The 16468-nt window shown below is 40.3% G+C and overlaps 1 protein-coding gene across 3 annotated transcripts in view; it reads left to right on the plus strand.

The window, feature by feature from the left end:
* Positions 1-1882: 1882 nt before the first annotated feature.
* The window catches only part of LOC106923831 (protein bicaudal D homolog 2-like), a 43944-nt gene continuing 29358 nt past the window's right edge, over positions 1883-16468 (plus strand). For 2 of the 3 annotated variants that reach the window (XM_088007243.1, XM_088007244.1), the window contains exon 1: positions 1884-2666. In XM_088007243.1, the coding sequence (XP_087863369.1) occupies positions 2430-2666 (237 nt within the window). In that variant the 5' untranslated portion in view covers positions 1884-2429. Of the gene's footprint in view, positions 2667-16468 lie in introns of all 3 variants that reach the window. The other variant, XM_014997143.2, reaches the window with a different exon arrangement.

Genomic DNA, 16468 nt, shown 5'->3' on the forward strand with positions numbered 1-16468 from the left:
CAGATCAAGAGATCAAATCAACTGCAGAATGTGGAGAGACTGCTGGCATTTTGACTATTTTGCTTAGCACTGTGCTAAGGTTCTGTGTGTCTCTCTGACCCCCTGAGGACATTCTGAACCTATTTCTGACTCCTCCCAGATTAGACCACTAATCTCATTAGGTCAAGTTAAAGCAAAAATGTTCCCACTCTTCAAGAAAAATGTCAGATTTACATTTTTAAAGGGCTTGCTTACATTTTGGATAATTTTTTGTCACTTAGCTAAATGGTAGATACATTAGATTCTTAAATTATTTAATCAGATAAAAACATATTATTTACTGAACATGGCTATAATGATAGACATGACAGAAAGGTCGAAGAATTTCTCATATCAGCATACTAAAGCTGACCTAACAACTGCAATGTACAAATTGTGTCATCCTAGTGATGTAGCACATAGATCAAATCTCATTAGCTTACCTTTCACCTTACTAAAGCAGGTTGGCTTCAGGTGATTGCAAAGAGATCAGTTTACTAAGTAAAGCATTTTTAGATCTCAAAGCCAATAGTGCTCATGCAAATTCAAAACTCTGCTGAACATTTCATAATAATGAGGGGAAACATGACATCTAAACATGTTTGCACTTCAGTCAGAAACATGTTTTTTCTTAATGACAAAATAACAAGCAGAACTTTAGTATGTTAAAAACCTCAAATCAGCTTGGAGATTGAAAGAATACCCTATCATCTTTTTCCAGACATGGTAGTACAAAAACTTAATTTACATTCACTTTTCAAGAGTATATACCTTATCAAGACTTTTTCATATTATAACCATAAATGTTGGATCTTATTAGTATGAGTATCTGACTGACCGACACAAAGACGGGCATAACTGTAAGGTGAAAGAAAAATTATACATCCTTTTAATTTTTTTTTCCACAATACTTGGGGCGTATCTCTAACAGCATGGAATATCTACAAAATAATATTTCTGCAGATTCTTCTTTGCAAAATAGCTCAAACTCACTCATAGAAAACAGTTCCCCTGTCCCTACTGGACAAAAGCATTCTCTCATAACGATTCTGTGACCACTGGATTTAATATTTTCATTGTGATGTATAGTTTGTTTTCAATATAACGTTTTGTATGTGAACCATCAAGTTTGATTTTGATCTCATCTGACCAGAGCACTTTCTTCCACAAGATTTCTTATGACTTCCTTTCAGTAATGGATTTATTTTTGCCAGTCTGCCATACAGGTCAAGTTCATAGAGACTAATAGATTTTGTGTCAACGGATTTAATCTCTGGAACTCCTCCAGGATAACATTAGCATCTTGGATGTTTCTTTAATTAACGCTCTCTTTTGCCTCGCCTACGAGATTAAGTCCATGGCAATGTTGTCTTAAGTTTGTTGTGGCAATTCATTCTGTTTTCAGATGAATGATTCAACAGCTCACCAGAGATGTTCAAACTATGGATATTGTATTACAACCTAACACTTTTTTCATTATCACATTATTTATAGTAATTATTTGTTTGATAATTTTATTTAATTGTTTCATTATTGGGCCTCCATAAGTTTCCACTAAAATTCATTTTGAAATAGATAGGGATTCTCCAACAGATGGCGGCAGATATGCATCTGTCCACTGCTAAAGAGCCAATCTGCTCGTTCTATTTCTGCGACAAGCGGTTTTGTAGGAAGATTTCCGCGCTCCACATAAGCACATCTACAAGGCCTTGTGGGACATGAGTCCATTTTGCGTTGCAGTCGTATTACTTCCATCTCGACAAGGACTACAATTCCCGAGAAGCCCTGCCAGAAGGTAGGAGACGTCTTTCCCAGCTGATTGCGTAGGTGTCTGATTTCGACAAACTGACAACAAGCTAGTTGAAGTACCGGAAAAGGAAAGATTATGTTTCCAAAATAAAATTGATAAGTTATGCTGTTTTTGAAAGATTATTAACTATAGAAACAGTACATATGTATTTCATTAAGCTAGTGTTTTAATAGTGGTTTATTTTGACATAAACCTATATTTATAGTTTAAGTCTTCTTAAGTACTGTCTGATTGCCTACTTTAGCCGAGTATACTCTTATTCTGAAAGCAGGAACCACAAGTTGTGTCCTCCCGGTCCTGTATTGGCAGTTGGTCGGGCTGAATCACTTCCACAAGCCGGTGGAGAGGTGAGGGGAAGCCTCAGCGCAACACGATGGAGCGTTTCTAAGAGATAACAAAAAAGCCGGCAGAAGAAAATACAGAGAAAATTAAACAACTACATGACCAAAGAAGCTGGACCAGCACCAAGAAACGCAGAAATAATAACCATGCAATTTAAATACAGACGAATTTGAGCAGTCGCTGCTTCTTTCTTCAAGGTTACACCGCCCCTACGTCTTCTCGTCGCAGATCAGCTGGCGCACGTTGGTCGATAGAGATCATGTCCACGGAGGAGCAGGGATACCCCGAAGCTATGCTGCTGGAGGCCAGGCCGGAGTGGCTGCGGGCAGAAGTCGAGCGTCTTTCCCGGGAGCTGAGCGAGACAACCAGCGAGAAGATCCAGGCGGCGGAGTACGGGCTGGCGGTGTTGGAGGAGAAGCAACAACTCAAGCAGCAGTATGACGACCTGGAGGTCGAGTACGAGGCTGTCAGGCAGGAGCTGGACCAACTGAAAGAGGTAGAACATTAAAAAAAAAAAAAAAAAAATTCAAATCATCACATAACTAAGGGTTTATTAACCATACATTCTAATGACATTTTAATCTGTTTCACTTTTTTTTTGTTGATTGTGGCAGTTTCATGTTATATATTTGTGCGCAAAAAGAGATATCACATTTGAATATGCACCAGAATCATTCTACAAGGTCAAAACTGTAAAGGGAGGTAGGGATGCTTGCTTCTACTGTGGGCAGACCCCCACTTCCCCTTCATGCTCAGGGAGTCCCCACTGCACTGCCACCTTTATTTATTTATGCAGCTCCTCGTCCTCCAGTCTTTCTCACAGATAAGCCTGGTATGTTTCCACAACCTGCTCTTTAATCATCATGAGTGGATTTGCTAAGTGCGCTGTTGGGATCACTGTCATAGGCAGTGATCTGGGTAATGTGGGACAGTTACAGGTAAAAAGGTATGCCAAGATTTTGAAAAGTTAACAGGTTCAAAAATACTACTAACTAAGGGTATCATATTAGCCCACGCTTCAGATTGTGTTGCTTTGTGTTTTGTGGAGAGTGTTTAAGATACAAAAACAGAACTTCTTCAGTGTTAGTTTTGTTTATTTTCCTATATTTTTGGACGTCCTCATTTTGTATCCAACACATTTTAAGGTTCAGGATGTCAGTTTTAAAGCTTGTCAGGTTGTCTTCTGAGCTCACTCAGCCCGTGGAAACAAGAAATTCTGGTTCGGTTGAGAAGGGCGGGAGCAGGTTTGAATTTTGAACCTTCCCGCTCACATGTGAACAGCTTACAGCTGACGACAGAAGAGTTACAACCCTGTGGGAATGGAAAGAATGCTGAGCGGCGTGGTTAAAAACGGCCTTGAGTGCCTGATAAAGGATGTGTCTGTTTTTTTCCTGGACAGTAGTTGAACTTATTCCCCCTCTATCGGATCATGCTGCTTCCAATTTTCTTCTTCCAGCAGTAATTTGTCGCTGGGTTGTAATTCAGTCAGGGAGAAGTGTGCTGCTCTCAAATGTGGATCTTGTGTCACAGTTTATGGAGATTCAAAAAAACAAAAAACAAATTCCAGATTTGGGATCACTGGCTTGTTCATGGTTGCTCATATCCTCCTCTGATTTACTCATTTCTCCTGTGTCCTTTCAGTCAGAACAGAAACCAAAGCTAAGTGCTCGCCTTTGTTTTTTTTCTTTGCCAGAAATCTGTTCCTCGTCTCTTTGGGGGTTTTTTGAGGTTGAAAAGGAATATTTTACAGCCCTCTGTTCCTGCTGCTTTTCTCAGTCTTCCGGTGGCCATCTCTCTTGAGGTTTGTAAAAAAGAGAGGGAGGAGGTGGTGTTTGGGCTGTCTCAGCTACTGCTGCACAATTTTCCCATGTTTTGCGTGAAGGTCTCACTATTTTGCAGAGGAATGACAACAAAAAGTTCTAGATAGAAGATGCTAGTCAGAAATTGTCTTAATGGTTATAACATGGCTTTAAATAATGTTGGTAGGTTTTTTTTTCTTTTATTTAGAAATACACTCAAAGAAATCTTTATAAAGAATCCAAAAGTTTGTTTGGTTTTAGGTTTTTGGGATAAGTATGGAGAAAGGAAACAGATTGCAGAAAAATATTGCTATCCAGCTGTTCATCATTTCATCTGTCCATCCAGCTGTTATTCCATTTCATAGTGAACTTTTGTATCTATGCTTTTTAAAATGTCTAAAAATGAATAAAACTTGGGAAATTTGAGGATGAAATATTGTCATGATGTTTGTGCCAGAAGTCTAGTTTTTTCCCCTTCTCTTCTAATGTGTCATACGGGAGTCCAGCCTTCTGCCTGTGGTTAATGAAATCGTTTTTTTTGCTAATAGCTGTGGCAGAGATTTTTTTTTCTCTCTTTTGCAACTGGCTCCAGCTACATTGGGTGGAGATATTTCAGGAGATCACATCTTTGATCCTTTATCCCTCTGCCCTGGCCCTCAGTTCAGCCGTGAAGGGCAGACATGATGCTATCGCAGGAGAACCACAAACACATTATTCAAACATCCCCCAACACTTCCTCTGCACTGCTGAGCGAAGTATCAAAGTTGTGGAAGACAAAAACACCATAGAGATGTTCAACATTATTGCTGGATCTCTGTCCATTGCAAATATTCCCGCTTCTTTACCTTCATGTTTTACGTGAAGGTGTTTCTGTCTGTAAGGTTGTCTGCAGCTGTACGATTTACACTGACAACAGCAATGTCTGGAAGTGCTGGCATGCACAAACAAAGTAAGTCATTCAGGATTGTAAGAGTTGGTCCTGCTTTAAAAATGCCAACATGCCTCTCTACTTCCTTGTGGATAAAAGCGCCAGAAATCACTAGGACATGGGTAAAGTTTTGATGAATAGCCAGTTTTCAGCCTCTGGGCCACATTGCTCTTGTTCTCATGTACCACACCCCCCTCCATACAACTCCTGTGGCAGGAAGATGGAGAAACGCTGTGCATTGCTGTTGCCTAGTAACGCCCGTCCTCATGGTTTAATTTGAGCAGCCGTTCTGCTTCTTCAGCTTGCTGCAATGTGAGAGTGTTTGTAGGTAAAGGCTGAAGGATTTAAGCAAAGACTTAGCGGGAAAATTGAACGTAAGTAACACAGATGAGGCAAACGTGTCGCATCAAGTATTATTAAGTCGGGATGATTTCTGATGGTTTTTTTATCGGTTTGCCTGTTTTTTTTTTTAAATTTTTTTACTTCACATAGTCCATAACACTGGTGTTTTTTACTGTTGGGAATATGCTGATACACACATTGATCCCACCAGTCCTTTCCTTAATTTCTTGCTTCCTCTAACGCTCTGCAGTTGCTTGGCTGCATGTGATGTCACCCCCTGTGGCTTTGTAGTGCAGACCCACTGCAGTATTCCAGTAAAGTGATCCCCCTCCTGCTTTATACTCATTACAAACCTTAGTCCAGTGCTACTTATTGGATGCAGGGACAATGAAAAGCTTAGGTGTTGCTGTTCTTTCCAGAAATATATGTTTATAATATAAATTTTAAGCCTTATTTGAAATAAAAATCTGAAAAGTGTGGTGGGCCTATGTGTTCAGCACTCTCTTTCCAATAATAGCCCTAAAAAAAAATCCACTGAAAGAAATTGCAAACAGCATCACGAAGACCTAGGACCATTTTAGAGGGTCAAGGATGAAGTTGTGGCATGTTCCACTGTATCATATGAAAAGGAAAAGAGCATGCCAGCATTGCAAATTTACAAATGTATGGGTGGACACCCACTTACAGGCTGGACAAGGAAAGCATTAATCAGAGGAAGCCACAAAGAGATCCATGCTAACTCAGGAGGAACTCCAGAAAGTCGCATCTCCGATGGAAAAATCTGTTAAGACAACCACTAGTCATCTTCTCCATAAATTTGGACTTTATGGAAAATAGGCAATAAGGATGGAATTGTTGACAGAAGGGAAGATGAGAGATTTCAGTCAAATGAAAGCAAAATTCAACTTGGAGGCCTACATGTAAAATAATATGTTGGGAAAATTGACAGAGCTTGATCTCTTTTTACATAGACAGAAGTGAAAGAAATCACTTTCCCTTTCTGTAGTTAAAGGTACTTCTGTAGTACAGAATCAGCTAGACTGGACAGATGGCTTGGTGAAACACTGCATTTTTCTTTTTCTTTTTAAAAACAATGTTTAAAGGCTAAGAATACATTGTATATCAATTTGAAGTATTTAAAATACCAAATTAAGATATTTTGGCTGCTGATTGAGATGTTTCTCAGTAGTGGAAACATTGTCTACTGAGCCAAAGGTCTAAGAGCAGCATAAGGTGGTGTTCTCTCAGTTTTTAGTAATTATACCTTGTTTTTGCCTCCACATATGTCCAACCACATGTCTCTGCTCTTGTGCAGTTCAGAAGGACCTACAAGCTGCTGTGACTTAGGGGGATTTTTGTATTTGAGGTACTGGTTCTGACGTTCAGCCCTCTTGTCTTTCTTGGTATCTCTGAATCTCATGAGATGAACACTGTGACCACGAACACGTCATCTTCTCCCCAAAGACAGAACGGCTATTATGTGTGCCACAGTTTTCGTTTCTTATTTACTTGTTCTCTGCTCCTGGTTCCATTCAGTCTACTGTCTCCAACTTAAACAAAAGCCTTCAGCGTTGTATGTCTGAGACCCACACAGCCGGTCTGTCTTTTCTTCTAAACTCCCTTCCAGTTCTGGTGTCCAATCATTAAGGCGGCAGCTGTACAATGCAGTGTTGAGGTCAACCAGAGAAACATGAAAAATCATGAACCAATGGCAGGCCTGGAGCCTTTGTGACTTTTTGCCTGTAGCCCATTGGGGTTAAGTAGTGTCACAGATGTAGAGATGGCTTGGTGAAATGAGAGGACTGTGTATAACAAAAGGAATATTGAGAGAGTCATTCCATTGTGGTTACATTTAAAAGGTTTGTCTTCTTTAGTCCTTTTTGAAATGGGAAACAATTAAAGGCTAAAAATCCCAGTGTCTCCGAACAAAACTCTCTGACTCTGATGTTAAATGGTATGGATGGTGATTGGATGCCAGTGGAAAATACAAGGACACAAAAGTATCTGGTCTTTGTTTGAAGTGGTATAAATAAAGCCAATGTCCTTTTGTGGAATTGTGAAGTCACTCACTTTCTTTTTGATTCTGTTTTTCACTTCTCTGTTTGGACTTTACAAACCAACCATCCCCAAAACTTTCAGAACTCCTTATTTCAATTATTATTTTTTTTTTTTACTTTCTGGGCCTTATTATTGTTCTGGTTGATTCCTTCAACCAGAACAAAGCTTCCAACATTGTTTTGGGCAGCCTGATCTACCCTTTTATCCATGATTTTATTTGGCCAGAGAGCAAGGCTGTAGTTAAGGGGTAATCTTTTCTAAATGGCACTAAATAAAGTCCCAAATCCCCTACCCTCTGGACATAAGAGGATGAATCCCAGCCACTGTTTGCAGGGCTTACAGCAGTCTGGGAGTCTGTCAGGCCCAACCACACTTATTACCAGCTACATGCTTTTTGGGAAAAGGCTGTTGAGAGGCTCTAAGCTCGGGTCTCCCTCTTCTGGGATATTAGCCTGTACTGCGGTGATCGCCACACCTATTGGACCTGTAAACTCCACACTGCATTTGAGTATAAAGTGAAAACAGTACTTAATAAAAAGTGATTTCCTGTCCATCCTCATGGCTTATCCTTACAGTCCACTTTATAGGCATATGGTAAATGGTAATGAAAGATTTACTGCGCAGAGTTTAGGTGAAATGGCCCAGCCATAATCCAGAATGATTTTAAAAGCTTTTGTCGTCCACTCAGATGATCAGAATACCACCAGCACCCATCCACAGTTCAAACAGAGGTCAAGTTTACGCTGAAGCATTATCGAGTATTCCAGATCTCAGTGAATGCATTATTTCGAAGGATGCAGACCCTGAATTCGGACACACCTTTGATCTGCTATTGGTGGTTTACTTAGGTGTTTGTTTTTAAAGCTCAAGTTTTTCTTAAAAAAATTAAATATTTAGGAATCACTTGGAAATTGCTCTATGAATTCTTCACATACACTTTTTTCTGTGGATCATTCTTTGAGATCAGCTGAAGGAGTTACTTATTAATGTCTTTTAACAATGTAACTTTTTTTAATAAAGTAATTGTTAGAAGCATAGTTGCAAACAAATGTTTCATAATTTTATAAATGCAACTTTTTGAGTGTCCTTTGTGGAGGGGACTATGTTTGGCCAATCTCTTCTTGGAGAAGTTTTTGAAATCTAAAAATTTAAGGTATGGACCAGGAATTATTGTTACATCAAGCTAACAATACATTGTTCTCAGGGATCCAACAGCAAGGAAGTTATTCCACTGCACCTCCATACTGACATGCTTAACATAATTCTGTGTCAGAACTGAATTTCTGTTTTGGAATAATGTATTTTTTGAAGATAGAATGAGCTTTTGAATAAAGTCAGACATACATGTATAGCAATCCTGGAGGGTCATGATTCTGTTACTGTAATCCATTTAGTAAAGACTCGGAGAGGATAAGGCAGGAGTCCAGGCTAAAAGCAGGTATGAGGTCATGGCGGTGGCTGCATGTCTTACACAATACAACATGAATCACTCAGTCAAAGGTCAGACTCCTGTTTTCCTTCCTCTAAACTGTATTCTGACAGTGACAGAGAGAGAACTGTCTCACACAACACTTGCTTACCCTTAAACTCCCATGAGGCACAGTTCTTTCACTGTCTCTTGTTTATCGTAGCGCCACAAACTAACGATTATCCCTTATTTTTTTAGATAAACTTGCCTGCATCCCTCTTTAAATAGTGCCCAAAGGTTTTGTCTGGGGCTCGTATCAACAGACATTCCTTATCTCCTGTGCTGCAGAGTCTAAGCAACATGAATGACATAATGGCACCCTCATAAGGAACATGTAAAGACCGACCGATGCTTATTTGCATCTTTGTTTGATTGAGTCTTATCTCAATCACAAGGTCTTTTGGTTGATTCTCCATCAAATCTTTCTTCTTCCTTCTATTGTAAATAAGTGGAAGCTGGTCTCCCCTGCACCCAGCTCAGCATCCTGTTTACATGTGGAGGGTCCTTTTTTTAACGTAGAGGAAGTATATGAAATATGACCCTTTATCAGTCCGGATATTTTTTTCAGTGTTGTGTGGGAAGTGACCACATCTGGCTCATTAAGCAAGTCTCTTCATTATGCAGGGCTCCGTCTCACCCTAGTTTTTGTATAAATAAAAGCAGAATGTTGTTTTTTTTTGTTTAATTTACAATACAATTCCTTTTTTCCAAAGGAATTATCTTTTTTTCTCCTGTTTTGTTCTTAGTTAAATCAAATGTCTGTCAATGAATAGTCCACTCTCTCCATCTACCCTTGCCTCCCTCCCTCCATCCCAAAAAAGATTTATAGTTTGTCCATCACTTAACTATAAAAATTTATTTCATCAATTGCTTGTAAACTTTTGTGTTCACACTTAAAAAATGGCCAACTCTTGCTAGCTTCTTGCTTTCCCCCACAATTTCACAAAATTAGAAATGTGTATGGATCTTGCTTTAATGTGAAGAGCATTTTAAAAACAGCTGCCTACGTGTGTTTTTACATTCTAAGGTAAAGCATTGCTGAAGGAACTAAACGTTAAAAAATGCTGGCGCAGGCTTCATGTGCATGCATTAAGTCAATAAACTTGAGTTTGGTCCTAATGGACAGATGGCCTGTGCCCCACCCCATCCTCAGATCTGAAGCTTTTGACACGCTCCACCCATATGGCCCCACCACTAAACAGGAGTTTTGTTTGCATATTCTGCTTCCAAATCATGCGCTGTCCTCTAATTTGAAGCAGCCGATAACGAGATGAAACTGTACACAGATGTTCCCTTTTGATGATATTATTACATTATGGCGTGTCCTCCATCTAGTCTTGCCCACTCGTCGTATTTCTACTCTGACTTACTGAGTGGTGTTTTCTGTGTCAAGTAAAGTAATTAAACCAGATCCCAGATCCTCTGAAGCACTGTCAACTTTTAATAGGCCATCTATTCAAACATTAGGAAACCTAATTTCAAGGGCTGCCCTTTTGCCTTGGAGCTTCGTCTTGCTTTAATACCACTGTGTGATCAGAGAACAGCAGCATGGCTACATTCCTCCCACATGTTATGCTCATCCTCTGCCATCTTCCTCCATCCCGCACTTATCTCTCTGCTCTCGCCAGGCCCCCTTTTGTAAATAGACTACTCAGGCTGGTTTCCCCGTTACAGTTTGCAAAATGTGACTTCCATCGGTCCCGTACTCTGAAGCCCTCATGTTGGGCTTATTAGAAATGGAGGAGTAGGTATCTAGTCAATAGACAGGCATAAGTTATGCAGGAGGTTGGATGGAACATTAATATTTGAAACTGGAGAAGTAAAGGGAGTTGAGATTGCAACTGGATGTGTGCCAGACTCTCATGGGTCCTTGAGAAAAGCAGACAGAGGGGAAATGGGTTTGAAGGAGGAGTTACGGAGCAGTGCATGGGTTTCCTGTGGGAACCAGCTTGGTGTTTTGTATTGTTTTATATTCGAGACAATTGAGGGTTACTCCATCAGCTGACTAAAAGGGTTTAAAAGGTCTTGGACTATCCAGCTCTCTGTTAAAGTTTCCCTTTCAGATTTTGGCTTTTGCTTAACAAATACGATGCACCACCTAAACCCAGTCTGGGGCATTCTAGAGCCAGCCCATGGTGATCAATAGAAAATCAGAAATTAATTATCCTAAAGTGTTTATTCTGCATGAATATCTGAACATGGTGCTTTTATGTAGGAAAAAATGTGTAAATGTAATCATTTTGGGGGACTACCTCAGCACCCTTGTGTGTGCACCAATGCTAGCTCATGCGTAAAGTAAACTGAGTAATGGCTGCAGAATATACCACAATTACAGCATCAGTATGTGCATTAATTGTATAGCAACTGACTCTTTGAATTTCAGTATTTGCTTGCTCTTGATTGCACACTTTGCATTCCAATATGATCTTCTGGCTGTTGGATGAAGTTCCAAACCTGAATCAGATGTTAAACTGAGCCCAAGATGAAGGTTAAAATCCTAATGCAAACTCCTATATTAATGGTATTGTGATTCTTTTTGTTTAACACAGGCTGCAGTCCTCACAAATTACAGCTTGAAACAACATGATCAGACTGTACAGGAGGACAGGATTTTGTACATTTTTCTTTTCCATTTCTTTTTCCAACAGTCACTTACACTAAGATAATTGGAGGTTCCAGTTGTCAGTATAATCTATCACTTCTTATTATTCTGTTGCCATGACTACTTTTAACAGCAGCCAAGAAAAACCCAATTTCTTAGAGTTAAAAATTAAATATATTTTTTTAGAATAATAGCACTATATCTCCAGTCCTCAACAACAATCACATCTACTCATGTGACCTTTTGGGAAAAGTAATTACCCACATCAAATTTATTTTTTGCTCTGCCATGTTATAATTGAACATGGCAGTGTTGCTGTGTGAAATGCCAGATTAAAATAATAATTTGTAGGCATTGAACAGATGATTAGTTATCTTTATTCTGCAGCCCTTTTTTCCACTTTGTATAAAATCTATTAAGGACACAGTGGTAGGAAGGTCACTGAGCCGCCACTATTTCTTGCAAATTGAAATGAAACCGTTATCCACCTGACTCTCGACTTGGCCTGACTGCACTGGTGATCAGAACATGGGAATTGTACTGCTGTAATTTGGTAAAGTAGGTCAGTGTTTTGTATTTGGCCAGTACCAAGGGCAGAACCCTGTCGCCTAACTGCCTATTGGGGTTTAGACATGTGGGTGGATTTATTACAGTTGATATAAAATGACAGGTTTATTAGAAATGTTTTCGCACTAAACAAAGAGACGGAAGCGATGATGCAGAACTCCATTATATATAGCATGAGTCTATAAAAGTCTTGATTTACTCTTTGCTTGTAGCTGTGAAATAACAGATCAGGTTTTTTTTTTTTTCATTTCAGTCTTACCCCCCAGTCCTGCAAAGCTGAACCTCATAACAATAGAGAGAGATCATTTTGTGTGGGTGGATGTGTCAGAGCTCTCAAATGTGTCTGTGTGCACATGGTCCTAGCTGCTTCCCATGTTGGTTGTTTCTGAAGAAAAAAAAGGCTTTTCTGCAAAGGTTACACATTCAGTTGGTTCTTTGGGGGAATAGCTTAAAGATATATTTAGTGGTTTAATGATTTTTTTTTTTTTTTGCTATAATTTTTTGCCATAATATAGACCTGATTGAGCAGTGTATTATTTGCTCAACCAGATCTCTGATTGGAGAGGCTTGGCGATGTGGGTGAGGTTCTGCCACCAGAATACGAGGGAGGAGAGCTAAAACGGCCATCTGCGCGCAGCCCTCGCCTTAACCGGCCGCCTCCCGCTCTGTCACTGTAATTGGCCTAGTAACCATAACGACGCCTACTCCCCTGGGGTGCGGGCGCGTGGACCTGGGAGATCTCATCCAGACAGATTGCCTGGCAGAAAGAGGAAGCGGCAGGCAGATTACAGGCAGGCACAGATAAGGCTCCTTTTGCATTGCAAATGACTGAGGTTGTGAATGCTCCAAGCTGGTGCTGTTACAGCTTCCAGAGATAAAGAAACCAGATTCCTGCTCTGACGCCGACGTACGGGGGCAACGGGAGGCCTATTGAGTTCCTGCCTTCCTCCTGAGACCCCAAAGGCTTTTTTTCCTCCATACTGTAGCACTTGAACAATAGAATCAGTAAACAGACATTAACAGATGCGTCCTTGTTATTACATGATTGTTATGGTTAAATAATTGAAACAATGACTTTATTACCTAGTACTACACCACAAACAGAAAAAAATAAATAAAATCCTGTCAGAAAATTTCTTATTTCCAACTCCAAATTTATCTGTTTCTTTTCTGTTCATATATTAGCTCGCCAGCGTCATGTATGAGGCTTTTAAATCACATACAACCAAACTGAAAGCTGAGAAAATAACACGGATTCCCTAGCTTGCTGTTATGGCCTTAATGACTATTTTTACTGTGTAATAGTAGAGGAACTAGTCTGCACACACAAAGCGAAGCCTCAGTCGGCTTACTTGATAGTGTTTTCCTTGACTTGCAGGTGTTCTGCCCTTTGAAGATTTATTTTTTCAGCCTTTGTTAAAAGCACGATGAGGATAATTTGGCGTCGTGTTTGAACACGATTTCTGCTCTTACCAAAGGATCACTTCACTTCTGATTATTGGCCTTTCCAATGTCAGAATAAAACATCAGATGCAGCCAAAGCTGCTGGAAGCATTAACCGCCGCAGAATCATTACAGGCTTCTGAGAGCGGAGAGAATTCATGTACCAGCTGTGTATCACTGAGCTTCTGCAGCCCAATTATCTGAGTCTCATATTTTTATGATTGGGGATCAGCCGTTCAGTCAGGCTTCCTAATGAGCCTCATGAGTGTTATTAGTGCATGGCATGTAGAACACTAAATGCACTAATACACGTGTGCATTTGTAGCATGCGTCTACTTTCTCCCGCTGCAGCTTCCCGGTTGTTTATAAAGCTTTATGCCTTTGAGTCTACTTCAGGCAAAAGCATTTCTTTTGCAATGCTTTCCTCTGACCTCTGCTGTCTTATCGTCTGTGTTTGGTATTCTTCGCCACTGGAGTCCACGGCTCTTCCTGTGTGCGTTAAAAGCACGAGATGCTTTCAGTGCTGGTGGAACCCCTGTGAGGCTCTCACCTCCTGCTCCTGCTCCATAGAAGGGTCGGCGTGCATCAGTATGACTACAGCTTCGGGTGATGCAGAATGGCTGACAGCGAGGCGTGCTGCATGAATTGTAAATAGGACACGAGTGTATGTGTGTTGAGTCTGTGAAATTGCCCAGGCCTGTGTGTGAATAATAGCCCAACGGCTCTGTGCTTTGCAGAGAGTCGGTGGCTCTGTGCCAGGAAACATTTCTGCCTCCCTCGTTAGCATTTCTCTCGCCTCCTTATTCTCCTCTCACTCTCATGCTGTTTAGCACTGCGACGCTTTTCAGTCATCTCACCCTTAAACCATCTCTGTTTTTGTGCTGTGACACAGTTGTCCTGTGACTTGTGATTTGCTGGTGCTGACCACAGGAACGTGCTAAAGCAGCAAAAGACAAGATCAGTAGTAAGCTGCAAGACGGCACTGGAAAGATGACCTTCAGGATGAAAGTGAATCTGTGTTTGAGTTCTCCTCCTTCCCCCTGATTTACAGAAGAGTAAATGATTAGCTGGTATGTGTTACTCATTATAGCAAATGCCATGGGTGTAAGACAGATGAACAGTAGGGTTGTGATAAAGGTGTTACATGTTTTACATCCTACATGAATTACATGTAGAGTGAAAATGTACCAAAATGGCTAAAAGTGATTGATCTTCAGCTGGATTGACCCTGACTGATGACCAGCCACTTGGAAAGTCCAAAATACAAACTTTTTCCAGTCACTGTCACTGAACCCACCATAAATAAACTCTAAGAGGTGCAGTAACAGACAAAAAATGCTTTTGTTTGTCTTCAACTCATAATGTTGTTTGTGTTGAATATGTTCAGCTTCAGCATTGTGTTGAACAATAAAGTCATGAGAAGTACATTAATAAAGAATCCATTTCCTACAGGATATTTCTGCAGTTCATTTGGTCTGCAGTAATGCTAGTCACGCTAAGCTCCTAATTATAAATTAAAATGTCAATTCTTCATTTTATCTTCATTGTGATGACAAACAGCAAAAAGGTCTTTAAAAAATATTTTTTTAATTCTCACTTCATATTTTCTTATTGTTCTAAAAGAGAAATGGTAATCGGCTAAAATCTCTACTGACAAGTAAAAACTTAACCAAAAACAGAAGTTTGGAGTTGACCTTAAAATTCTGATTGGTGGATCACTGAAGAGGTTTTAAATCCCAGACAAGAAAAAAAATTAAAAATAAGTCTGCTTGGTATAGAGTAGTGGTCATTCTCTGGAAACCACAAGCTTGTCGGACACATTTGAACTCCATCCCTCTAGAGACATGGCCAGCTAAATATAGAATTAACACAGAGCTCGGAGCAATTTGTGTTAAACTCACTGGATGCGCAGTGGCCTGCGAATTTAGTCCAAAGGGAAGAGGAAGGAAACGAGCAGGACTATTTATCATCACAGTTTATGACTCCACGTGAGCCGAGACTCACGAGGCAGGAGATTCTATTCAGTGTGTGTGTATTTGCTGTTTTTTTTTTTTTTTGTCCCTCGCTGCTCCTCGCTTCCTCTGCAGTTGCATACAATGAGAACCCTACCACTGATCAGCCTTGAGGGTTGCTGAATCACTGCTTTGGCATCCAGAGTTGACCCCGGCTCTCCAGCCTTCTGCGTATTGAGAAATAGAACCGGTCGACACCACAGAGCGTTATTGTTTAGCATTCGCTACAGGCTCTCAGAGCCCAAGAATGCTGCTGAGGAGACGAAAATCTCAGCTCAGCATCAGCCCACACTACAGACGCTGCCAGATTGTCAGTTTATTACATTAGCGCATGTCTACGTCTGTGAGCCCACAAATTCTCAGTCATACACGGTAATCCAGTGATTGCATCGAAGGCAGCTGTAATCTATTTCTCAGATTTTGAAGAGCTTCCCTCTACATTATATCATAGGTGCCATGAGTGGGTTTTAGGTGTTTTCTTACTGATTCACTCGTGTTAGCTATATCGAGAGGCTAGCAGTATTTTATGACCTCTGTGCTTGATTCACTCCTACAAGCACCATCTTAGCCAGGAAAACAGGAAAATAAAATAAAACGATAAATGTGTATTTCAGCTCCACTGTGCCTCTGAGCTATGTATTGATCTATTTTTACCTGCAAGACCCTGATGCCCCGCACCTCCCCTCCCCCGCTGTGTACTTGCCTTGCAGGTCAAGTGAATCATAAACAGAATGTTTCTGTGTTAGAAAAACAAACACCATGCTTTGGTCTGTGTTTCATCTGCGTTTCGTTTCTTTTCAATGTAAAGAGAGAAATGTTTTTTTGTTGTTGTTTTTTTTATAACCGAAGCCTGTGTGTCCTGTCATTTTCCCAACCTTTTAATCAGCCGATTTGTCTTTGAAGGTTGCAACATTGTTCGGATTAGACGACATGCTGCATCACGAGTCCCGCCTTGTTGAGCCATGTGTCTTTCATAGCAACTCTTGCTAAGTTGCAGTGTTTGTTTCCAAGTTTAAATCTGTAAAACAAACCACCGCCCGAAGAAGACTTCATGTAAAACTAAATTATAAAAATAGCGT

The sequence above is a fragment of the Poecilia mexicana genome, unplaced genomic scaffold (assembly GCF_051168715.1).
Source record: "Poecilia mexicana isolate PSO_F unplaced genomic scaffold, ASM5116871v1 scaffold_7, whole genome shotgun sequence".
In the NCBI taxonomy this organism is placed as follows: Eukaryota; Metazoa; Chordata; class Actinopteri; order Cyprinodontiformes; family Poeciliidae; genus Poecilia; species Poecilia mexicana.